Source organism: Atractosteus spatula, chromosome 21 (genome assembly GCF_055471065.1).
Source record: "Atractosteus spatula isolate fAtrSpa1 chromosome 21, fAtrSpa1.hap1, whole genome shotgun sequence".
In the NCBI taxonomy this organism is placed as follows: domain Eukaryota; kingdom Metazoa; phylum Chordata; class Actinopteri; order Semionotiformes; family Lepisosteidae; genus Atractosteus; species Atractosteus spatula.
This window is the reverse complement of record NC_142726.1, coordinates 9,068,700-9,094,737: the sequence shown is the minus strand read 5'-3', so window position 1 is coordinate 9,094,737 and position 26,038 is coordinate 9,068,700. Positions and strand designations below refer to the sequence as shown.

The 26,038-nt window shown below is 37.6% G+C and overlaps 2 protein-coding genes across 4 annotated transcripts; one reads left to right on the top strand and one right to left on the bottom strand.

Annotated features, from left to right (window-relative positions):
- Nucleotides 1-9,226: 9,226 nt before the first annotated feature.
- Nucleotides 9,227-11,353, bottom strand: ciao2b (cytosolic iron-sulfur assembly component 2B). Its single transcript, XM_088938690.1, has 5 exons — nucleotides 11,113-11,353; nucleotides 10,918-10,997; nucleotides 10,518-10,643; nucleotides 10,194-10,239; nucleotides 9,227-9,716 (listed from the first exon to the last, which is right to left on the bottom strand). Exons 1-5 carry the CDS (start codon nucleotides 11,237-11,239, stop codon nucleotides 9,619-9,621), a joined length of 477 nt encoding a protein of 158 aa, XP_088794816.1. The 5' UTR covers nucleotides 11,240-11,353; the 3' UTR covers nucleotides 9,227-9,618.
- A 5,026-nt stretch (nucleotides 11,354-16,379) lies between these two features.
- LOC148817164 (cadherin-1-like) lies at nucleotides 16,380-25,729 on the top strand. Of its 3 annotated transcripts, none has more exons than XM_088939147.1 (13): nucleotides 16,380-16,551; nucleotides 17,616-17,733; nucleotides 18,328-18,569; nucleotides 19,099-19,242; nucleotides 20,263-20,418; nucleotides 20,503-20,647; nucleotides 20,892-21,064; nucleotides 21,289-21,417; nucleotides 21,836-22,021; nucleotides 22,452-22,696; nucleotides 23,656-23,792; nucleotides 24,442-24,642; nucleotides 24,843-25,729. In XM_088939147.1, exons 1-13 carry the CDS (start codon nucleotides 16,510-16,512, stop codon nucleotides 24,989-24,991), a joined length of 2,067 nt encoding a protein of 688 aa, XP_088795273.1. In that variant the 5' UTR covers nucleotides 16,380-16,509; the 3' UTR covers nucleotides 24,992-25,729. The 3 variants fall into 3 exon arrangements, with proteins under 3 accessions (XP_088795273.1, XP_088795272.1, XP_088795274.1); XM_088939146.1 differs by having other exon boundaries at nucleotides 21,274-21,417; XM_088939148.1 differs by lacking the exon at nucleotides 21,836-22,021 and having other exon boundaries at nucleotides 21,274-21,417.
- The last annotated feature ends 309 nt before the right edge of the window (nucleotides 25,730-26,038 follow it).

Sequence of the window (26,038 nt, the reverse complement as noted above, 5' to 3'; positions counted from 1 at the left end):
CCTCTTTATAGTAAAGCAGCATCATACCGAGGAGGGAGGGAGAGGGGGCACACTGGAATTTCACTGTCTGCTCCGGGAGACGTGGTTCTCCCACAGGGCGCGGGCGAGGGGTCTCCTCTGACTCGAGCAGCTGACTGCCTGAGCTAATGCTCCGTTATTCATCACGGCGCATCTGAAAGTCGGAAAGTGTGCTGTATTGAACTGTGAAGCCGTGGGGTTGAGATAACAATCCGCTTATGAAAATAACCTATAGATGACGTGCACATTTCTGTAGAGAACTGGGGCATCTCTATAGAAACCTCTATGGTTAGTTTTATAAATGTCTCTGTTCTCTCCACATACTTTTTATTCACGTAAGATTGACTTCTACGTTTATGGCTATAACTTTCCATTATTAGTATTGTTATTATTAAATTATTAAATTTTAAAATTGTACAGCTCAGCAATGTAACGATGGGTGCAACACCAAGACCTTGATGTAGTTATTTCAGCATTTACTCTTCCGTTAAAAGTAGTTTTTTTTTTGGCAGCACACAAATATAATCTAAAATAATGCACACGTATACTTTTCATAAGGGACCAAAGGGTATGCATTTCTTAGCAGCAATAGGAATTCCAGTAAAAAAGATTATTTTTATGGATCGATCAGACCTTATTTTTTTCTGATTGTCGTATTTCACTAGATGCTTTTTATAGGTGCCGTTTATTATACTAGAAACCTGTTCAACTGGCATCCACGCTGCAATTTATGCTAATTCAAATTGCTATCAAAGCCAGTTGAAAGATGTGCGTGTAAAGTCGCTGGAAGGATTTTCATCTGAGGGTTACCCTAGAGCTGGGGAATCCCAGAGAGGAAATTCCATTAACTCAAATCCTTTAAGCCGCTCAAGAATACGTTGGATTTAGATCAAGGAACCTTTTGGCGCACGAATGGATACATCATCTCTTACCTCCACAGCCAGGGAATTATAGTACACACTGCCATTTTCTAAAGTTATACAGTATTCTTTTTGTAAAATGCATTACGCCAGCATATGGCGACCTCACGTTTTCGGTGTAAGAAATAATTCGACTTGTATCTGCATTAAACCTTTTCGATTCCTAGAGTGTGCAGATACAGTATCATGCTTTTTTCTGTGGGAGGCACCGATGCGATCGAAGATGCGCTGAACTGGTTGTGCATACCTACAATATAAACGATGTCATTCAAGAGTTCAGATTTGCAGGTTTAGAATTCACCGTGGTCCCCAGTGAACCATGATCAAGTCAAGCCATGTGTATGAAACGATGTTCTGGAATTCATGCAAGACAAATTATGGTGAACTGGGAATAGCAGTCTTACCACTCATAGTTATATTTAAAAAAAACTGATATCGAAATGCATTTAAAAATTGTGACCACCAGCTTTGCCTTTTAGCATAAAATATCTAATTGACCACTCTGTTAGCAGGTTCTGTTCCTTTGCGATCAGTAGCTTCAACAGTAGCCCGTAATTGTACCGTTTGGAGTACGGTACAAAGGAAATCAAGTTTATTTTAGGATTAAAAAAGACTTCGCTCCTTGATAGAAAAGAAGAAAGCAACGCAGAGAGTTGCCTGTTCTCTGCCGATTTTGACGTTTTCACAAAGTCTCTGACGCAGCAGGAAAGACCATAAGAAGAATCCCTGATAATGAATGCAGATGACATCCTCTCTAGAACCTCGCATGCGGAGTTCGACGTAGTAAATCTTGTTCAATATCGCCACCTGCTGCTGGTTAGCATGACCCTGGCGGTTTTCACACCGTGTTCTTTTGACCTAAATTCATAGCCGTGATCGGAAGACACATACAGCTCCCACCGGGTTGAAAAAAACGTGAGAAAAGGTTCGGTAATACAACTGTAAATCTTGTCTCTAAAGCTTTCGTGAAGAATCCGTTAAAGCTCTGAAACGTGTTGCTTTCATATAGACATCTATAACCATATTAATTTACAGTATTTGCTTCTTCAAAACCTTTGCATAGAACGTTTAATTGAAATATTTGAGAAGTTTTTTTGTTTTTGCTCTATAGTATGTTTAAGCATAATTCTACAATACCATGGTACATTATAGTGCAATGTGTGTCTAAAATCTTTTAGGAGGAAATAAAGTATTTAAATAATGAATATTGCTTTAAACCTGAGAATGAAACATTCTTATTACTGCCAAATGTTATTGCATAGGCTGTAATTGTGCTTCGAAACACTGGCCTGATTGAGTTAAATTCTGATCAAAATGGGATCTTGTTAAAAGACATTGATCTTATTTTTATTGTGTTGAAGAAATTATTCAAAATAAATTTTCTAAACTTAATAATTAAGTTATAAGTTCAACTTTAATATTTGCAGAATTAATGTAATGACATATTGTCAATAGAATGCATTCAAACTGGTGATACAACAGATGGAATTTTTGCCTTTGGATACATGACCATTGTGTTGGTTTGTGAGAGTAACCCAAATTCCTCTTAGTTCTCATCCAATGAGATCAAACTTAATCAAGGCTTTAAATGCAATTTACACTTTTCAGGAAATATACTGTATCATAAATGACAGCCTCCTGTCTTTGTGCTTCATGTAAATAGCATTAATCACAAGCCCACTAAAAATAAAACATAAAAAGATATAAATCTGTTAAAGCAAAGATAGACTGTGTTAAGTGTTAAGTCCCAGCACGAACAGTACTGGCTTCAGAGGCAAATATGGCAACAGTGCTTACTTTGTTTTTATATTTCCACTTCAGGGCTGTAGACAGTGTTGTAACAAATGGCTGTATCTGTAATTGATGTTTAATTTGTCTTATCTCAGTTGCTTTGACTTAAATTTATCATGGAAAAAAAGGTATTCCAAACAAAGATTCATTAGATCTGCTCTGTTTAGTATCCAACATGTGAGCACGTAATTATTGCTTTTAATGTTCAGTAACGATTTGATCTGATTTACAATGTTAAACATGTCCTGTGTGTTATTGCTTGGAAGAAAAATAGCCATCACTCCCCCAACCACTTCAGATGGATCTGTGGTTCCTGCCTAAAGCAACAACGTGTCATTTCGCATCAATAAAATGTTGCTCGCTTTGTATTATTTTTTGCTGACCTTGTTCGTTGTTCATTTGAACACCCCTGCTACATTTTACACTGCAAGGTCCTCCTTTTGACACAAAGCAAGAAATGTGCAGTAAACGTTTGCAATTGTGTGTGATGAGTCACTGGTGTCTGTTTGTTCTGCTCCACTGATGTGTACTTATTATTTGATATATTTATGTTAACTAATATATACAGTATAATGGTGATGGATGTTCTTCCATCATTTCTTTAATGCTGCTGGTCCCTACCAGAGACTCCATGCTGCCTTCCAGGTGAAGCCTGGACTGATTTTAATGTGAAGCCTCCAATACAGTACTTACCTGTCATCACCAACACCCCTTCATAATAAACCTTTATTGTGAGGAACAGCAGTTTGACTGATAGAGAATCAAGGAGCAGTCCTAGAGAAGAGAACACATAGAAGAGGACACACTGCTGTATTTTGCTTTGGTGGGGGGAAGTGAAAGTTACTCAGAAATTGATTGCTCTTGCCCTAAGGCAGGGATTTCCAGCCCTGGTGACTCCAGTGTCTGCTGGTTCTCACAACCCAGCTGGTCTCTCTGATGATTAACTAATAATGTGACTGATTAAATCTTTTTAATCGGTTCCAGTTCCTACAAAGTGGCACATTTCAAATTACATGTAGATTCTTACAGATAAACTAAAATCTCATCTCCAGTGCTGAAAGAAAATCAGAATGGTCTATCCATAAATTTTGAGCCAAATTTGCTGTTTAATTATATGATCATAAGCACACTTAGATCAAAAACTAGCAAATGCTGAGATTGCATGCCCTAGAGTGAGCGGTCCCACTCTAAAGACATTTGAGCAAAATCTGCTGCAGGGGTCTCCAACCAGATAAGATCTGTGAGTTATTGCTCAATCGAGAAGGTAATCTGTTTGATTAAGAGATCTCAGATTTTTGCAGACTGAAGAGTACTATGATTTTGGTCCCATATAATTTTTAAATCACCTGTTTTCCTTGTCCTTAGAAATTGGCAATCTAATGGGAACCTCTCAAATCTGATAGATCTTTGATGCAATTTAAAAACTAAATTATTTTTTTTCTCGAATTCAAATCAGCAGGTAAGTAAGATTTATGAGGAAGGTGAGACCTGCAACAAATCAGTGACTGAAAAATATACAGTATGTAGTCTTGAAAAATAAACAGAGACCTCTGTTTAAAATAATGTTTAATATCAAGTATTTAGACATGGGTGGCATGGTAGATTACTGACATCTTAATTGGCTTCTGGGAAAATTGGCCCTGGCGTGAGTATGTTCTGCAATGGACTGGCTTCCTGTCCAGGGTGTACCCTTCCTTGTGTCAGGTGCTTGCTGGGATAGCTCCCAGAAGCGGTTAGAAAATGGGTAGATATAAAATTAAACAAGTAATAGTTAGAGACCCTGTGGTTGAGTGCCATCAAGTCGGTATCGACTCATGGCAACCCTATGGACAGTGCCATCATCACTATCCTAGAGTTTTCATGGCAAGATATGGAAGAAGATTGCCAGGCCTTTCTTCTGCGCAGATAGTTCCAACACCACTCCCCCCATACTGCTGCTGCACAGTATGGGTTATTAGAGAACCTTGCGCCTGACGTGGGACACAAACCCTGGGACTACCCTGAGAATATGATTCCCATGCTCTACCAACAGAGCTAGTCAGGGCCCAAAGACCCTCTACTTTAGTTTAAACATTTCCAACACATAGATCTTCCTTTATAATTAAACTTAATGCTCTTACGTCCTGTGTTGGTTTTCAAAATGCACAATTTAAAATGTGTATCCTGTACTGATGCAGGTATGGGCAACCCTGAACCTAAATTGAAAGAAGTGGTTAGAAGATGGATCGATGGAATTTTTTATTTTGAGGGTAAAAATAGAATGGTGCAGAAATACATTTTCTATTTTAGGAACTTTAGAAACTGCATTAGCATTTTCTTGTAATATAAACTCTGTAACTTAACAAAAGGAGTTAGACTGGGAAATTGCATACCTTCAAGTTCAAGAAACAATATCCGTTATTAAATATTAATGAAAGGAGTTCTGCTGAAGGATTAATGTAAGTGAGTAAAGCATACTCATTTCCAATAAGTATCTAGTATTTTTAGTACAAAAAATCTACTGAGTTAAATTATAAGCAAATAAGTGAGATGAAGCCGCAAACATAACCTCAGATAGTGAGCATCTGGATTATTTGTAATAAGGTCTCACTGTGTATCTTTAAGATTCACTGTGATCTTTTGTCATGGGGAAATACAGGAGATGAAAAGCCAGAACAATTATTCAAATAAAAATGTACTGCTTCTACATAATTATCAGCATTAATACCATAACATGGCTGGGAGTTACAGTCATTGAGGGGAACCATGGATCAGTCCAAATCCATACCTGCCCTGGCACTGGCCACCACTGCTCCAGGTGGCTGGAAGACACTGGAGCTGCTGTAGTAAAAAAACATTTCAGAGTGGCTGCGGCTCATTACAGTGTTACTGTATGCTTGTCTAAAGGTGAAGGGAGGAACACTGAACTCTAATCTCTTCAGTATAGTGACTGCTAGAAAAGAACATCTAGGCACACAAATACAAATAATAAATACACAATTCTTACTTATATAGCAATTTTCTGGACACCACTTAAAGCACTTGACAGTTAATGGGGACTCCCCTCCAACACCAGCCAAAGTGCACCAGGACACTCACCACACACCAGATATCTCAGTGGGGAGGACAAAAGAGTGATGAAGCCTGTTCAAAGATGGGGATTGTTAGGAGGTCATGATTGGTAAAGGCAACTGGGAAATTTGGCCAGGACACTCTACTCTTTTCAAGAAATGCTGTGGGATTTTTAATTACCACAGAGATTCAGGGTCTCAGTGGGCTGACAGCCGTGAGTTGTAAGGTGATATAGTTGCTGGTGTGTGTGTGTGAGTGGTTTGTGGGAAGACAACAGGTAGATAACATTCTATCCTATGAAAAACACCCATGTTGAAATAAAAACAGATATTTAAGTCCTTATATTTATCTGTATTATAAGAAATGGCTTGCTAATAATGGATGAGTGGCCATTTCCATTAAGTCACTTGCTTTCCCTCGGCAAAAACAGATCTTAAGGCCGACAGTTTCATATTTGTAGATAACTGTATTACCTGTGGAGTCCATGAGAGGGGGCAAGAGACTAATGTCTCGCTTATTGATCGAACATGAGAACTCCAGAGAACATGATGCAACACACAGTGAGCCACAAACCCGAAGCACTGAACGTATTGTTCTATTTTAATTATATTCTATTTATCATTTTGGATTTATTTTACCGTTTTTAAATTTCTCTTTATTTTTATTTCCTATCATATAAAGATTACAAACTTTAGCCGTTATTTATTTTTGTTGCCTAAATTATACTTATTATATTTGTATACTAAGTATAATTTTACTTACTTAAAACTGGAATACTGTAGTGTGTTATGCACGTGAATTTAATTACTACGTATATGTGATTTTCTAGATTTTTTAACAACGAGGATATATTTAACGATTTAAAAAAAAACCGATTAGCAGAGGATGGTTTCGATCCATCGACCTCTGGGTTATGGGCCCAGCACGCTTCCGCTGCGCCACTCTGCTGCCGCGTCTCAAGCTGCCTGTGAAAGTTAAAGTAGCACCCGTCAGCGATGTTCTGTCGCCATTTTTTTATAGCACTGTCAATTAGAGGTTTCCATGTTACTTGCATAACATTTTTCAAAGGGCATTCTTCCTGCTTGAAAAAAGTATTTTAAATTATCGTTCTAAACAGGAGAAAAATGACTGTAAAGAATATCGAAATATCTAATTTACGCCTAGTTAAAGCCTTGATAAACACCTTTCCTGACGAATAGGCTATAGAATAAATTCTTATAATCAGAAAATTGAAATTCACTGTTTTGAAGGCTGAATGAGCCTCAAATTAAAGTGAACTGAGAACACATTTAAGGGGGATTTTCTAAATATTTTAATCAAAGGCAACAGTAATAATTCTGCTGCTCTGCTATTTGTTAAAAGCGACGACTGTGGGGAATGGTGTATATAAAGCCTCACCCCTCCCTCATATTGAGGTTTCCTGCAGTTGCTCTGAAAGTCTCACAGCCATCTCCTCCTGGGAGCTCTGCCACCATCTTACACTCAGTCTTCCAAGGTCTGACAGCCTTTTCCCAGCTTCTGCTTTCTGCTCTATGGAGCTCACCATGTCCCTTGACCTAATCAAGCTCCTCCCCTGAGTCCAAGTGTCACTTTGGCAGCTGCCTCTCCTATTCACCCAACAGATTACTTCTTTGGCACACGAATGCCACGTCTTCGCAGCGTTCTCATTGAAGACCCTCGCCAAGATGGACAACTCAGGACTCAGGTGGAACAGCCCTTTGCTCAATCTTGCAGGGAAGAGAGACATAGGCCTCATAGACAGTCAATTCAATTCAAGCTGCTTTATTAGCATGACCGATGGGTACAATCAGTGTTGCCAAAAAAATAAAATTAACATGGAACAAAACATAAAATAAAATCTACAGACATTTATAACAGAGACATGTCATAAAATATTTACATATACTGTAAAGATATTGAGCATTATTGGGAGACAGGCTCACTGTTCCTCAGGCTGTGACAGGAGATCACATACTGGGCTGCGAGTTCCCTCCTCCCTCTCCCAGTAGGATTGGGACCTGTTGTGATTCTGGCAGGTGTGGGAACTCTGGATTTCTGAATTTAGGGAAGAATGTTTCTCTAATCCCAGAGTATCTGTCACAGTGCAGTAGGAAATGCACCTCTGTCTCTATTTCTCCCCGCTGGCAGTGGGAGCACAGCCAGCAGGGAGAAATAGAGACAGTCTCTGAGGGTTAGAGCCTTCTGACCTTTAAGAACCTCTTTTGACATCACTATGTGAGGCAGTGTTACGTAGTCTGCTTGGTTAAAAGAATTATTCGTTAAACACAGATAAGTTAAAAAAAAGTACAAGAACATCTTCTTAAGCAGAAAAAGACCCTGCGTAACTGATTATAGCTGAGCAACCCGAACTTGTAGTTCCTTATCAGCAGCAGCAAGAAGGAGTACAGTAGACTTCACAGCAGAGTGTGAGGGAGTACACAATGGAAGTTAGATTAAAAAAAAGTGATCACAATTTGAACTTCTTCACTCGTTCATGAGTACTTGCCAAATGTGAATTTCAGCAACGTGTTTTATGTCCTCCTGGATAAGGGTGTGTGCTCCTAAGCAAATAAATCCCACTTTTACAGACAAAAGGAAACCTTTGTATCACATCCAGAACCTGAAAAATACATTTCAACATTTTCTTATGAATAAAAGTTAGCATGCATTTAAAAGTTTAGATATTTTATCATGAAACTGGAATACTTTAGAAATTGCTACTTGGAGAGTATACAGTAAGTTATTTTAGTTATCTGAAGATACAAATTTTAATCATTAGTGCCTTTGATCAGTGAGCTTTCATTTTCTGTAATTACAGCCATTTCTAATTATACCATAAATAAATCATTTGGTTCTGAAAAGTTGGGGGAAATGATGAATGAATCCATTGGAAGTTCACCTCCAGGCCATGTGAGCTGGAGTCCTGCAGATCCCACAGTGCTTGGAGTTGTGAACTGGCAGCTACTGTAGTTAGAAAAGTAGGCAATCAAAAACTAAATTAAATTAAGAAATTAAGATCAAAGGTGGAATAAAAACCATAGGACTCTCTGGAACACAAGGATTAGTTTAGTTTTATATACATGTAATGTTAAAAAATGTCATGATTGCATAGCCTTCTTGTCAGCTGAAGCAGACTAATATTTTCAAGATGTAATTGGTTTTTGTAAGTATTTAACTAAAATGTACAAATGTCACTCTGGTCTGGTTGTTACTGCAGTTTTCTTTCCTCAGCACTGGAAAAGGAGCTGCCGAGCTCTAATGCAGGAGCATGAAGTAAACTGAATGTTGTGTGGACCGGCTCTGAGAGACTATCTCCACTGGAACACTTCACCTCCCAGCCCACTGTCTAACATCAAACACAATCCTAAAATATGCCTGGTTGCTTTCAAAGAAGACTTTTTCCAGTTTCAATAGTTTGAAGGAAATATAAAAAAGAAACGACATTAGAGAATAAGCAATTTATTAAACAACTAATATTTCATTATTCTTTATGTGACATTATTACATTTCAAATAAAAGCACTGATATAGCCGCCATCCATCCTTATATAAAAGGGTAAAGTAATTTCTATGTTAAAACATATTTAATATAAAATATATTAAATGAAGAGGACCTGTGGCAAACGTGCAAGAAAAGATCAACTTACAAAAACATCATTCTTGATGTTGACTCTAGGAGTTGCGCAGCAATGCAAACATGAATCATTTAATTCCTGTGCAACAAAAATACAAGAGCAATTATCCAACATTTAATTAAATAATTCGGGTGTAACAAATTTTACAAAGAAGTTAGAAATTAGCAGCTGAACTTGTCCTGTGGTTCTGAAGATCTGTTCTGGTTAAACTCTAGCAGACAGGCACTGATTCACCACTTCCAGCAGATGAGAGTTCTCCAGAGCTGCAGCAACTCTTTCTTTATCTGCAAGCTGTTTGTTAACTGTTGAGAGAAAATATAAAGCTATTAAGATGAATACACACAATGAAATAAAACTTAACAGAGGTATCCACTAATGTTCTTCTGACAGTTTTGAACTGGTTGAAGACAGATGTTTTTGACTGAGCTGAATGAACAGTAACTAATAATTACAATATCACATCACGATGAACAGGAGGAGTAAAATGTGTAAGCTATTTGCAAATTCATTTGAAACCACAGCTGCCTAGCTGAAAGGCACTACAGCAGTGTGCAGTAGTGGTTAGCACTCTGATCTTGCAACTGTAAGGTTATGGTTTCAAATGCTGGGTTGGACATTTTCGTTGTGCCCTTGAGCACAGTACTTCCAGCAGATCACTTCAGTGAAATACCCAGCTTGACCGAGCTGGGGACAGAACCATCGGGTTTTGGATAATTTAAACAACCTTAATATTTAAACAAAATAAAAATATATTAGAAAGAATCGTACAAAGCTCTTACCTGCTTGTTCAGAGGTATGGGTACCAGGTGTGATGTGCACATCAATCTTAAAAGAGAAAAATACATTTACACAACCAGGTGAACAGTAGCACTTCCTATACAGCTAACGCCCAACCACCTCTAGTAATTAAATCATTAATAAGAAATCGGTGACCAGCTCTTCATTCAGGACTTGAAAACCCTGATAGAAACACACATATTAAAACTTCACCTAAAGAAAGCGGTAGAAGACCATCCTGCAAGATGAGGCAGTCGACATAAGACGTACATGTGAGTGTTGGTGGAATAATACATTAACTCAAACAGGACTTTTACATGACTCACCTTGAACCTGTCAGGCAGCGATCTAAGTAGCTTGACTTTGATGGACAGGCCAATCAAAGTCGCCATGCTGCAGTGAGGAATGGTAGGAGTGAACTGCACAGACACTGTGCTCTCATTGTCGTTCACCTGTGGGTTAAAGGAAGTAGCCTTTTTACATCCATCCACTACACAGCCTCTTCATTAACAGTAGATTAAGTTTCAAAGGCATTCGTCTTCCATCTTTCATTGTTACAGTGAGAAATGAATGCTCTTGCGAGTCACTGTACTTGATACTCTTAACAGCTAGCTTACATTATAACGATTTTAAAAATCCTGCAATGCACAGTCTGTACTAATGGACCAGATTGTTTTGTCTGGCGGACAGGAGCACAGGCAAATGTAAAAGAGAAGGGGAACCCACATTGACTCTCACTAGTTCCACAACGTTTAACTCTTCCAGGGACAGCGGATGTTCAGGGTCATTAATCGACCTGATGAGATGTAAGAAAGAAATCAAGGAGAAAACACGGCAACTCTGAAACGACGGCACAATGGAATGCTCTGTCACAAGCTGAAATAAAGCGCACGAATGCATTAATAAAATTAACAAGGATATCGAAAATTTCTCTGTCGTCAATAGGATCGGCAACTTCTTCATCCTCTTCCTCCGCCGTCAGCAGCCTCTCCCCTGATCGCTGGAAGATCAGAGGGTTCGCATTTTCTAACCGAGTCCCTCCGGACATCTGTGAAATTCTATTTTCTGTTCTCTTAAAAGAAACTGCTACTTTCCAGACCAGCTTGAAAACATTCCTTTCCTCAGGTTTTTTTTTGGCTTTGACCTGTACCGGCTGTAGATTGGTTGCAGAGCTACGGTGGCTCAAAGGCGACAAAACGTATTGATGTACGCGAAATACCAGACTTCCCATGGGTGGGAAGTTGCCAGTATTGCGTCGGTTTTGCAGTTTAAATGATAATTTCGGAATGGGCTGCATTAAAGAAACACGTCTTTAATTGCAATTCTTCCTGCTTTCAAACTTTATTAATATTGGTGCATTGTATGTTTAACTTATATACAGTAAGTGTCGAGGTTATAAAATATATTTTTGTTATATTTCATGTTGAAATGGGTAACTATGGGTAACTAAAATTAGGTTTTGATGGATAATCTTGTTACATTCTGAGTTTTGCTCCGGATTCTAATTAGGTAAAAAAACGTTCTGAGTGTTGTTTGTTAGCATAATTTGTTATGACACTATGTTATTCGCAAAACCAATAAACCTATAACAAATTGAAAAGTTGGGTTGGGTTGTACATAAATCTCAAATATCTAAATATCGGCTTTTCTTTTATTACTGAAGTCTTGCTCTGCATGTTGCACTGAATAACCTGAAGACATCCAGTGCACGAGTTCTTGTTTTTTTTTAGTTTATTTTTGTACAGTAACTGTAAAGAGATTAAGAGATGTTGATAAACGTAATTGGAACAGAAACTCATATTTTGAATCCGATTACAAAGAGGCTTGTTAATTGAATTACTTCATTCCCCAAATTAAACCAAAGTGTAGGTGGTACATATCACAGTCCAATTGCTGGCTGCTGTGTCTAAGAAACAGAAATGAACAAATCTAGTTTATAGATTATTGATTTTTACCGACATCTGCTGGCGGTACTGTGTTTGAGTTTAGGCAACCTGAAAAATGTGTCTGGTTTTAGTCAATATAATAAGTAACAACCCTAGAAATATGGTATTCTGATCATAAAATTGTGTTCTGCTTTTAGCCTGAGCTTTTAGAATGTATTGACAGCATATAGCAAGTTTTCACAACATTCAATAACATTGCTATTTTATGATTCTGCGTGCTTCAGGAAGGTTATTTCTATGGTTTTTAAAAGGTCCTGAGTATGTTGGATTGGTGTCTACTATGCTCAGACACAGACAGGAATAAAAAATAGATAATGGGAGACTTTGTCCACGATCAAAACAGCCCTGAAATATTTCCTGGACACAAGGGGTGCAAGACAAGATTACACACTGGACACCAAGTCTGTCCATCACAGACACAAACACACACTCAAGGACAATTTAGAAACCCCAGTAAACTACCTAACATGTTATTGGTGGACAGGAAAAAAATAGAGCACCCAACAAAAGGTCATACTGACACTGGGCAAACAAGCAAACTCGAAACCAACACCCCTGTCCTGAACAAAACCCCAGGACCAGGACAAACTGAGCAGCAGCAACAACCATGCCATTTTTCATCATCTTTCACTCGTAATGCCTTATAAATACTCGTGCATTGTATGTCTGACTTACATACAGTCAGAGTGTATCAGGTGTATCAAGTGTCAAGGTTTTAAAATCTTTATTTTCCGTTATGTTTAATGTACAGTTCCTAAACTAACAGAACAAATGCAGAAGCTCAGAGTTGTTGGGGTTTCTACACACGTTATAGTGCCATGATGTTATAATGGGTTTTTAAATGTTAGGAAATGCTGTATGCAGCAAAGCGAGATATCCCAGAGTTCTGTGATTAGCCAACGTGTCACCTAACCCAAAGACACAGGGCATGATGATTCAGGCAGCAGCAAGTTTTTTATGATAGAGAATCAAAAACAACAGAATCGAGTTGGATCATCATGAAGAGAGTGTATCTTATTAACAAATAAATACAATTAGATGGATAGAGCCAAAATAAGAAAAACAGTCTATACAAAAATAATTCTTACTTTGTTCTTTGTACAATTTACTTTTAGAATATTTGTGTAAAAATAATCTGGGATAAATTTGAAGAAGGGAGCATTCGCTTCTATGTTGGGCACTAAATTACGACAAATTAAAAAACATAATTTACCTGCTGATTCATTTTTATTTGGGGGCTTTATTTCAGAATTGAAATTCTAAAGTGTAGTAAGAAGTTAATGTGTTAAAGAAACAACTAGTGCAACCATTTCACATGATTTTGGATACTGAATGAACTATGGAGATATGGAGTATTGTTCATGGATCAGACAAGAGTGGAATCCTGTATATACAGTATGGCTCGAGATATGTGTGGACAAAGAGGCAGAGGTTGATATATACTCTAGACAAAAAGGCAAGAGTGACTCACTCAAAATGTGTGATGTAAGCCCAGCAGAAAAGTACTGAAAGGCAGAATTAGGAGATATCCATCAGAAAAGCTGGTGAAGGAGTCCTTTCACATTACAGTTCCTAGCCAGAAAACAAGTATCAAAAACAATTCAAAGGAAATGGTGCACAGTCATTTTTTGCTTGGACTTGTCTGTAAATTAAACATCTCACTTCACTTTCACATTCCACAAAAGATCTTTCATAGTTGCAATTGCCCAAGACCAGAGATTGAAGTAATACAATTGCACATAAGGCAAAAACAGACATCTCAGAGTTCTGTGTTCAGCAGATGTGCCACTGATCCCAAAGATTTTAGACACGATGATTCAGGCAAAGGCAGGTTTTGTATTCTGGGAATCAAAAAAAGTAGAATCAAGTTTGGTCTTGATGATGGGGGTGTTTCTTCTTAAATTCTTGTGAACTTGAACAACGGACAAGTTTTTCATTTCAGACTACTGTAAAATGGAAACCTTACTGCAGATCTTTACTTCCTTTTATATCTTGGAACCACTATGATTATATTAATGTAATCAAATAAACGAAAAGCACAAGGTTAAAATCAAAGTGTGTTTCTTCATTAATACTGGGTTTCACAGGGGCACCACTGTGATACCACTGCTTCCTCACAGTTCTGGGGTCACAGGATCCAGAGTGATATACATTATGTGTGGAGTTTGCATGCTCTCCCTGGGTATATGTGGGTTTTCCTTTGGTCTCCCTAAAATATACTGGTTCAGTTTGATTGTCTAACCTAAACTGTTCCTTTTGCCAGGGGCCTGTGATAGATTGGCATGCCATCCAGTGCGCCAGCAGTCATGTGCTGCCAGTCTTGCCTTGCCCCCCTCTGCTTGTGGGATTGGTTTCAGGTTGCCACGGCTCTCACCAGGATGAGAGGCTTTCTAATGGAGGGATGCAAGAATTTTATAAACCAACACCGAACTAGTACTAGCAATAGGGAGTTCAGTTCATTATAAAGGAAATGTTCAAAGGAAAGTACCACGTGTTTAATTTTCATATGTTTCATTTTCCATCCATCCAATTTTCTAAACTTTTCTTCCAGTTCAGGCTCACAGGCACAAGGCCAGTCCATCAAGGGGCAGACATACAGAAACACAGACAATTTTGCTAGAAGCCAATAACCTACCACTATGTTTTGAGCAGTGGGTGGAAACTGGAAATCCCAGAGGAATCCAAAGTGAACATGGGGAGAACATACAAACTTCACGTAGACAGAAACTGAAAATAGAATTTAACTGCGAGGCAGCAATGCTAACCACTGGGCCATCATGTAGCCCTTACTTTTACATTTTATTTTATATTTATTACCATTTGTGTTACTATTTTCTCTTTATCTGAAGTTTTCTATTCCTAAACTAAAACCATTTGCATGTGTTATTGTCTGCTTCATCTTCCAAGAAGGATCTGTTTGCAAGCAAGACGTTTTTTCTGGGACTTGGACTTGGACGTAGTTTTTAAACCTCGTGGTTTGGAAAAGCACCAAGTGCAGGAATGAAAACAAGTGTCTCACTGATAAAGCACTGATGGATGTTCTAGAAAGGTAAACATTCCACATTGTGATCATACTTGTATTTAACACATTCTTCTCTTTGATAGAAGCCAAGAACCTTTCTGTTGCTGGTATTGATGACAGGTAAATGGAGATATTAAAAAGGCCAAGAGATAGAAAAGAATATCTCAGTAGAGGCTACAATTATTAGTAAACTGTTCTTTCAGTACTGCAACAGTAAGAGAACCATGAAGGATAAACTTCATGGTAAACTTGGTAAACTTCAAGATAATAAAATGGAAATGGCTGATGTAAAAAATGAGTATTTCATTCATGTCCAAGCTGCAAACAACAGTATTACAAGCAAGTATCAGACCACAGAAAACTCTATAAATATAAAATGGAAAATGAGTTAGAAGAAGCTACTTATGAAAAAGACTTAAATGTTTATTTTGACACTTTCATTTACTTCATGTTTCTTCCAGATAATGTCAAACAAAATGCTAGATATAAAGTTTAAAATGGTGAATTTAAACTAAGAGATAGTGTATTAAAATTGTACAATGCACCTCATTTACTATATTGTGTACAATTTCAGTCACAAAGTTATAAAAAGATATTGCTGCTCTGAGATCAGTCCAGAGAAGAGTAACCAGATGTCAGACCAGATCTCAAGGGAATATTCTACACTGACAGGCTGAAGGAACTGAATCTTTTGAACAGAGGGACTACAAGCCTGACTCCCTGGCTCCTATCCTGAAATGGCTTGGCGAGACCATTGGATCAATTCGCTAAAAACTGCTGAATGGTTCAGATGAGCAAAATGTTCTCCTCACATTTGTAACCTATACTTTGTTTTTATCTGACCCCATTTGCCTTGAGCTCATGTTGGAAAGATTGCTTGTTTGTGGTATTCCTGAATACTATACAGTATGTATTTGTTTGTTATTTTACTTTGAAGAAGGTTAGTGTAGTGCTATTGCTCGTTTCATAATTCTGAAAAAACACCTACATTTCAAAATACATATGTTGTACACAGGTAGGTAGTCAGGGAAGAAAATGAAATTTCTATATGAAAACTTTAAATCATTGCTATGGGTTTAATCAGTATTTTTTCTCCTTGACTGGGAGAATTCATGGTTTGGGAAGTCAGGGGCCTGAAGGTACAGTACCCTCATTTGCCTGTGCCTGAGATACTGATCAAAAGTCTTCTGCCCATATTTAAAGAAGAGTTGTTGGAATCAGTGGGCAAAGCCATCTGTACACATGAGGTAGCGCTCAAATCTACGTGCTTTCAGTAAGATTCTCAGTTGAGATTATTTCATTTACAGGGATACAACTTATTCTACAGTAATCCTGAGGGTATTCGGGAAAATGAGGTGTTTGCAGTTCAAAGTGATCCTTTTTGTAGTCCAGGTAAGATTCATTCTCATGCTTCTAAAACTATATACTGTGTATATACACTGTATATGCAAGCTCTTCAATATGCAGTACACTATACACACATGATTTATAGAAAGATGTACAGTGCTGTACCAAAGTATTCAGATTCTTTCAACAGCGTCCTATTGTGTGGCATTACAAAATGCAGAACAAATGACAAATTACAGAACCTAATATTATATTTTAAAAACTGAATGCTCAAATGGAAAACTTGTAAGGGTAAGATAAGATACAGTAAATATCAATACAGCAAAAGAGAAAAAAAATGAAATATGTTGATCGCAAAACCATACAAAATCATGAACAAACATACCTGGTGGATGCACCCTTGACAGCAGTGACATCCACAAGTCTTTTTGAATAAGTCTCTACCAACTTTGAGCATTAGCTTAGTGCAAATGATGCCCATTTTTTGGGTTACGAGAGACAGCCAAATCTAGGCAGTGTGTGGGTGGTATTATGTGCATTTTTGTACGTTTGCATATTATGTACACTTCTTAATAATTAACTTCAAATAGGGTAAAGGAATATTCAGTATTTTAAAATTATTTTATACCTTTCTACTGATCTGTGCTTTTATTCAGCTTTATTCCTGAGTTGTTCTGAAAGCTCCCTGGTCTTCAAAGTTGAAACTTTGCTTGATATTCACTGGCTGTGAGCCTTACATAAGGGTGGAATAGCTGTGTTTGGCCTCTATCTGTGACTTGATATGGTCAGAAGGGCATCTTTCCCTTACACCTGAAGAAGGCTCCACAGCCAAAACATTGTGTCTTTTTTCTTTTTCTCTCAGCATGGAATAAACCTTTACCTGTTCCTTTGCAGCCTACGCATGCTGACACAGCTCTCTACTTGATACTCTAATATCCTGTACCTTTTTACCTATTACCTCTTTGTTGTACTGCTTATACTTTATGGACAGATGAAGAACTATAAAATACTGTACATCATATACACAATTGTATTTGCTCAGTATACCATAAGGTTATTTACATTTTAATAAATATTACATTAAAACCTATTTCGTTTTATATTCGCAGGTTGTGGCTACAGGATCAGGGGAAGATGCTCCATCCTGTCAGTCTGGGTTCAGTTCAGACAGATTGGTCTTCCAAGTTGACCAGGAGCTTCTGCCCGCAGGCAGGAGAGTGGGAAAGGGTAAGACACTGCCAAACCTGACAGGATCTTACCTTCTCAGTGTAAGGAACTGGAGTGCGTGTATTTTAGGTTCATATTGCACAAAGGGGGTCATCAAAGCTCTGTGTTTTCTTTACTAGTTTTCTAGAACTAGCTAGGGTGAAATAATCAAATTATGAATTAATGAATTAAACCTGCAGGAACCCCTTCTCTGAGATTTTTAAGAGAAGAATAATTATGTATCTAAATTATAACAGGACATGGCAATAAAGACTTCTTGCACTTGCGTGAGAAAAACATTTTTGTACAGTCCTCTTTTACGATTATATTTTTTATTAATACATTTTATGGTAGAATATTTTAGAGGAAATACAACTATTTAGTTCTGATTTATATATATATATTCTGTAGTTTAAACTAGTCTCTACATCACCTCTGACTGTTATGAAAATAGCATCAAGTCTTTAACAGACATATCCCAAATCTCTCAAATTATGCTAGAAAATATTTTAAAGTTTTTTAAGGAAGTTTCTATCATCAAAAAATGTCCAGTACACTTCATTACCAGTAATGTTTTCTGCTTTATGAAGCACTACAACAATTTTTTTTTTGCAGTGAACTTTGATGACTGCTCAGGCCATAAGAGAACAGTTTATATGTCGGATGATTCCCGATTTCAAGTGGACACAGATGGAACTATAAAGGTGAAGAGAGCTGTGAATCTGCTTGATGGACACGAGAGTTTTTCAGTCAATGCCTGGGATTCTAGTGGGAAAAAACTGACCACAAGAGTCACAGTGGAAAATGAGCTGAGAAGCCATCACCTCCATGATAAGAACAGTATCACTCCAGGACAGGTAACTGTGGAAAAATTCTCGATGAAATGAGTTTGAGCACTACAGTGACCTTACTGTTCTCAACATACTCTCATCAGTGAACTGTTAACTATTAAAACACCTAAAAATGATGCACTCTTGGCACTTTGTCAGTCTCCAATATGGTTATATTTATTTCTGTTGTTTTATATTTCAGCATCTTGTGATGATGTATTATGAAAGGTCCTATATAAAATAAAAGTGATGATTATTATACTAATAAACCTGGAGTGTCTAATCCAGGCCCAGGTGGTCTGCTGTGATTGCAGTTTGTCATTAGAACCTGAGTCTACAGGACCTCAATTATCTATGTTTTCCCCAGTTCATCAAGTTCTAGTGCAGACACAAAACCTGCATATACACTGGCTGTCCAGGCAGGATTGTGTCACTAAACAACACAATCCTACAAATTCAGAGATAGGATTTAATACAACCCCTAAAACTATAAAATTGAAATGAAAAAACAGTACAGTTTTAACAGTACTTTGTATGCAATTCCTCTCTTTCACAGCCTGAATCCTCTCCAGATGTCCCAGTCCTGGTGTTTCCACAGTCTTCTTCAGGAGAGCGGAAGAGACAGAAGAGAGACTGGGTCATTCCACTCATCGCTGTTTCTGAAAACAACAGAGGCACTTTCCCACAAACTGTGGTTAAGGTACATCATCATTAACTTCTTGTATTACAAATGTATAATGTAACTGAATTTTAATCATTATATCTTAGCTGTACTTTGCTTCAGGTACGTCTGAATTGCATGCAACTGTGTTACTCTGAACGTACAGCCATCTTATTTAACGTGCATTAAGTGAGTCATTTAAATGAGTTTGTTCTAAAACTCTTTAGAAATGCATATATTCTTCCCTAATTATTAATTATATCTTATAATAACCAAGTAACCAGTTTCAGAATGACAGAGATCATATCATGTCTTTAGAAAAGGTTACAGAGATTTCCATGTGGCTCAGCTGTCAAGCATGGTGGTGGCAGCACTATGTTATAGTTCTGCTTCTCATCAGCAGAGACTGGGTAACCTGACAAGGCTGATGGGAACATAGATGAAGCAACAAACTGGCAAATCATAGAGTAAATCCTGCTTCAGACCTAAAACTGGAATGAAGATGCTCCTTCCGGCAGGACAGAGATACAAAGCACGAGGCCAAAGCTACAGTTTTGATTACGAAAAAAGAATGCTTGTCATCTTGCTTCAGACATAAAAAAAGGGATGAAGATCTTTTTAGGCCAAAGCTACACTCTAATTGCGAGTGAATAAGAATGAAAATGCATACACAGTATTTTGTGAATTCACAAAATGGGACATCATAGGAAGGGTCTGAATACTTTTGAAAGACACAGTACAATAATGTATTTTCATGCACTTAAAATGAAATTCTTGTAACAGTTAGTTTAATTTGCGTGTCCTTGGAGTTCAACAACAAGTATCGTTTTTGTTACGACCGCAGTTTTATACACTGTGTATCCTTTTCACTTGAAAAAGAGATAGACGATTTAAAAATTCTTTATAATTTCTGTTCAAATCCAATAATGACGAAGAAGCACAAATTCTATACAGCATTACTGGACCAGGAGCATGACTTGTTTCTTGTAATTACCCCAAAGATGGGTCAGTGTAAGTTGCTTGAAAAACAATTAGGACACTTAACTTTTTTAATTTCAGATCAAATCCAATAATGACAAAGAGGCACAAATTGTATACAGCATTACTGGACCAGGAGTAGATCAGCCCCCTGTAGGGATTTTCACCATTGACAAGAACACTGGACAGATGTATGTAACCCAGCCTTTGGACAGAGAGAAGATAGACCATTATACGGTAAACTCAGTGTTTAAGTCCTTTTTAAGTTTTCCAGGTCTTCATGTTTAATTTATGTCGGTAAACATAAATGTTTATTTCTAGCTTATGGCTCATGCTGTTGCTGCTGGTGGGGGAACAGCAGAGGATCCTATGGAAATCATTGTTTATGTTATTGATCAGAATGATAACAGTCCTGAATTTACCAAAGACACCTTTCTGGGCAATGCCACAGAAGCATCTCCACCAGGTAAGAGCTATTTTTTTTGCAATTTCATGGCTGTGTTTTAAAGGACTTTTTCTTATAGCTATGTGTATCATCACGTTCAGTCTTCAAACTGCTCACCTCTTACATTATGCTTAAGGTATAAGATTAGACCATTTATTGCAGTTTTATTCGTTCATACTGTAGCACTGTGATACAGTGCTTATGTGAACTTTGCAGTCCTATGCATGTGAATCTTTCATTTTGTCGCTGCATTTCATATTTTAAGGTACTGCTTTTATGACCGTAACTGCAACAGACAAAGATGATCCTGAAACAGACTATGGGATTATCAAGTACAGCATCATAAGCCAAGAACCTAAGGAGCCAAATCCCAACATGTTTATGATCAACCCTGTGACTGGAGTGATAAGTGTTGCTTCGCCTGGACTGGACAGAGAGGTATGTTCATAATTTATCACAGTTTAAGTATTAAAGCAATGAAAAGGACAAGATCGGAGTTGTTATTCATGTAAAATTGCAAGCATTGTATTGCACTGTTGCACAGCATATTTATGTACAGTACATTTTCATAGTCCTAATCAATAGGTTTCTTGAATATATAGTGGTGGTATTATTAAAATAATTCAATCAATCTTTCATCCTGGCAGTTTTTATTATTTCAGCAACATCCTGAATATACACTGCTGATTGGAGCTGCTGATATGGATGGGAAAGGTCAGGCGACCACTGCCACTGCAGTCATCACTGTAACAGACAGTAATGACAACGCTCCACAGTTCACACAGGTTTCGGTAAGTTCTGCTTTTACAACCCACATAAGCTAGACTGAGAACAGATTATTGAAATATGACACATACGTTATTTTTAATCCTAAATCTAAATTCACTTTATTCATTCTGTTCAGGCCAATATTAAGCCTCACCTCCAACCAAATATTTACAGTTAAGCAATGTTCATAAAATAGGGAGTTTCCTAGCCAAGTTGCGAATTTGACATTTGCAACTTACTGTATGTGGAGAGGAATTAGTTGTACAGTATTTCACCCCAGCAACTTGATGAAGCATTTCTTTTTAGTAAAGGAGTTTATTGCCAGATGGACACGTACATTGGATTTCTTATTCGCACTGATGTTGTGGGACATTTACAGTACAACAGACAACACCACATAATATAGACAGTACAAACATAATAAATCATTTACTTTTTCAGTATACTGTTACTGTGCCTGAAAACAAAGTAGATTTTGAGGTGGTGAAATTACCAGTGACCGATATGGATGAGCCACACACGCCAGCCTGGAACACCAGGTATACATTCGTCAAAGGGAATGAAGGAGGGTTCTTCAATGTCAGCACTGGGCCTGGCAAGATGGAGGGCATTGTTAGAACTGCAATGGTAAGATTGAGGTTCCCTGAAATTTACTAAGTCGACCATATTAATTCTGTCTGTGTAGGGAAGCTAAATGTTATCATGGCTGACGATTAGCCAGAAACTTTACAAATAAAAGAATTTCAGTTGAAATTATTATAATTTAAAAAAAGAGGGTATATGTAGCAAAGTGGTTAATGAAATGCAATTTATTTTATCATCAAATGTATTGAAGGTTTTTGTTTCAAATCATTCACAATTTCCCGCAAAAGCTTCATTTCTCCATCCTTTTTAAACTTTTCTCAGTTTTTTAATAACATAGATTTTTCAGTTGAATAATATGTACTTTCCTATTCCTAGTGAGTCCCTGATAGTTTAAAGATCATACAAACGTCCAACACAAAGACACTTGAAATAATGTGGATGTGACAGATGTCTGGTTCTTATTCACTTCAAGGGTCTTGATTTTGAGAAGAACAGCAAGTACACTTTCTTGATTACAGTAGAAAATGAAGTGCCCTTTGCCACTCGACTGCCAACAGCCACTGCTACTGTTGTTGTAAATGTGGAGGATGTTAATGAGGCCCCGATCTTTGATCCACCTCAAAAAACAATTCGCCGGTCAGAGGATCTTGAAGTCGGAGCTGTACTGGACGTATATAAAGCTACAGATCCAGACACTGCAAGAAAGCAGACTGTAGGGTAAGGACCTTTCTCATGCCTTTATCACAGTCAGAGGAGTTCTTGGTAGACAACTAGGGTCTAATTTTCATGTTCACATGCTTTATTGTTGTTCTTATAGTCTTGAAGTGACTTGAAGCTACTGGTAAAAATATTTCTTTAAATCTGATAGCTATACTGTTGAGAGGGAACGTTTGTGCTCTTTGAGAAATGGTATACCTAGGAGTGAAATAGTGTAGGTTCTGAACCTTCTAGCTATGCAGCATAAGAAAGCAAGAACAGAAATTATATGAGACTGGATGTGATTCAAACTGATCTCACTTGCATAGTTTATAGATGTTAATAACAGCCAACTATGAAGGCTAGAGCAGAGAGCTGCGTCTGTTCCACGCTGAAAAGTAAAAAGGATAAAATACAGTGTTTGATAAATGAATAAATGAGCTTGCTATGTGATCCTGAGGTGGTCAGAGGGCCAGATGCTGTACTGTATATGTGTACTGGTGGCTCTTCTGGTAACTTCAAGGTCACCCAGTGGTCTTGCTTCCAGCACTTCATAATAAGCTCCAGCCACACCTGTGTCTTTTGGTCTCATCAGCCCACCTCTTCTCCTCCTCTTTCTCTTTCTTCTTAACACACCTGAGGTGGCCAACATGTTGTAGACTTTCCAATGTAGAATACTCTTTCTGTTACACCTGACTACCAAGTGTTATGTTTTTATACAATAAATATTTAAACAAAATATTATAGTTTAGGTTGTGCATATGAAGTTAGATGCATTCTGTACAACTACACAATAAGTTAAAATTGATGTTAAGGACAAATAAATTACGGGATATTCTCTTATGCTTAAACATTTTCACTTGCATATTCTAGAAGTTGTTATAGCTAGATGTCAAGTCAATAATATGAATCAGATAAGTATTTGGGTCTTGGAAACTATAAAATTTCTGTTCAAGTGTTTTCTGTGACGTTTCCTTCAGGTATCAACTAGGAAGTGACCCTGCAGGGTGGCTGAGTGTCATGAAAGGTCTCATTAGTGTGAAAAGCATCATGAAGAGAGAATCTCCATTTCTCACTGGGGGGATATATAAAGCTCTCATTTTGGCAGTTGATAATGGTAAGTTGTTTTTTGCTGAAATTCAGATTAAAGAGGTTATGACTGAAAATTCATTTTTAGATGCTTTTAGAATATGTACTTAGAAAAACTTCTCTAAAAACAACATTTAACATTTAACACAAGAATACTGACCAGGAGTGTACTGAGAACCTTTTTTAGAATGGTTATATTCACAGCATAAGAGGGAAAAAGAGTTATTGTCTCAGAAAATGCTCTTTTGCATAAGAGACTAAAACTCTTTTCAAACCTTCATTGAGCTGTGCTGTGACTTGTTCCATCCCTTCAGGACTGATTGAAGGAGAAGTCTTTCCCTCATTGACAGTGCTGCGTGACTGCAGGTGACCCTCCAGAACCTCTGGTGTGCTGTGTTACTGGGAGCCATATCTGATCACTCCTAACCCTACAGTCAGCTGTGCTCTACCAATGGGGGAACCACAGTCACAGTCAGCTAGTGACATGATCTAGCCTTACATTACCTTTATCATGGTGCTGGGACACTCCCTAGGCTCTGAACTGGATACTGGATAGCAGTGCACTTAAAATTGAGACCTGGCTGCAGATGCACTTCTTTACACAAAGCCAAGTTGTTGAAGCTCATACCTCAACTTAAGAACCAGTCTTATGTTCCCATTTATTTTTTTGTCAACAGATCAAGTTCCTGCAACCGGCACAGGGACACTATTTATAAAGCTACAAGATGTAGACGAGAACGCCCCAACAATTGAAGAGAGACAGATATCAATCTGTAATGAAGAGTCTGGTCCTGTACTACTGCCACTTAGTGACAGTACTTGTTCTTTACATGTGGAACTTCAGGGAAAGTCCAGGAATACATGGACTGTCAAGACAAGTAATCCTTTTTGACTCATTTTTAGTTCATTGAGTGACAGTTTAAATATCTCTTAATGGGATGTTGCAAGATTCATAAATTACTTAATGTCTGATGTCATGTTTCATATTTGTAAAGTCTGAGTTCCTTGACTCATACACATTTTCAAAATTACAGTAACTTTAAACTTATGCCTGATGCTACTTTATCGTTTCTTTCAGAAACTGTAGTGTACTTGACCCCAAAGGAAAAGTTGGAACCGAACACATATTCGATTGCTCTAAGAATCTATGAGTCTACAAGCAAGTACCAGGACAATACTATTCTAGCAAATGTCTGTGGTTGTAAAGGAAAAGAGGTTACTTGTTAGAGTGTCAGGAGAGTCTGGACTGTCTGGAATTCCAGCTGCTTTAACCACATGAACTATTGATGTGGATGGAACCAACATTTACCCAAAAACAGGACATGATGGGAGAAGTGGATTAAATGGCATGACTGTGTCACAGAGATGAAGTCAAATCAATTAAAAACCCTTAAGATACATTCTTCACCTAAAAACTGTACATAATAGTGGTGCTTTTAGTCATGGAGTTAAAACAAGTCAATGTCATCCCTGGTACAAGGCAAGATACTTAGAGCTCAGTCACTCTCAAACTTCAATGAGAAGTGAAGTGAGCTCTTGCAGGGCGTACCTGACTGCCATTTCAATTGTAAATAAGTGAGGATGGCACAGTACATCCCTCTGATCCCCTGTTTCAAACTCTTTACAAAGAGTTTAAAACATTTTTACATTGTGAGTTCAGACAGTCTTTAAAATTGTTTGAAGATCCCTTAAGGAAGAGTAACAAAATTATAAGAGGTTTTCATTCAGTACCTTTGTTAAAATATAATATTTCAATGTAAACATAGCAAGCATGTCTGAGGCATTGATTTATTAATAGAACTTTATTTCCTCATATATATTGTAGTAGGGAATATTATTTTTTAGCAGAATGCATCAGGAAGCTTTATATAGGGGTCTTTTTACTAACTTAGCAAGTTTAGTCAGCATTAACCAAAGTATAGATTTCTGGTATAGGTATTTTACTGAATAAATCTTTAAAGAAAAGCATGTTTTCAGTTTCTGTTTTACAATGCACATTTCATTTAATCAGATTTGCGATACACCCATCCTCTTAGATTCTGTTTTGCTGTTTAATTCCCCAGTTTTTAAACGTTAAACATTTTCTGACATGAATTGTGGAATATTAGTAAATATTCCATCTACTGCTGCACAATGTTGCCTTCAAGGGGGATAGAAATGGCACTTTGGCATGAGCTTCCTAAAAACCCCAATCTTAAAACAGGGAGCGAATTAGGAATGGAAAGGTGAAAAGAAACAAGGGAGAAAATGGAAAGCTGCATACTTGTGATGGAT

Bases quoted from the DNA above. Each gene is read 5' to 3' on its own strand.
- ciao2b (XM_088938690.1), bottom strand. From the start codon at position 11,239: ATGTCCGGAGGGACTCGGTTAGAAAATGCGAACCCTCTGATCTTCCAG. The intron at 10,644-10,917 runs GTGGGTTCCCCT...TTTAACCCACAG, and splicing joins TGGAACTAGTGAGAGTCAAT to GTGAACGACAATGAGAGCAC. The intron at 9,717-10,193 runs GTAAGAGCTTTG...TTCTCTCAACAG, and splicing joins CCATACCTCTGAACAAGCAG to TTAACAAACAGCTTGCAGAT.
- LOC148817164 (XM_088939146.1), top strand. From the start codon at position 16,510: ATGAGGTGTTTGCAGTTCAAAGTGATCCTTTTTGTAGTCCAG. The intron at 20,419-20,502 runs GTAAACTCAGTG...GTTTATTTCTAG, and splicing joins AGAAGATAGACCATTATACG to CTTATGGCTCATGCTGTTGC. The intron at 21,418-21,835 runs GTAAGTTCTGCT...TTACTTTTTCAG, and splicing joins CACAGTTCACACAGGTTTCG to TATACTGTTACTGTGCCTGA.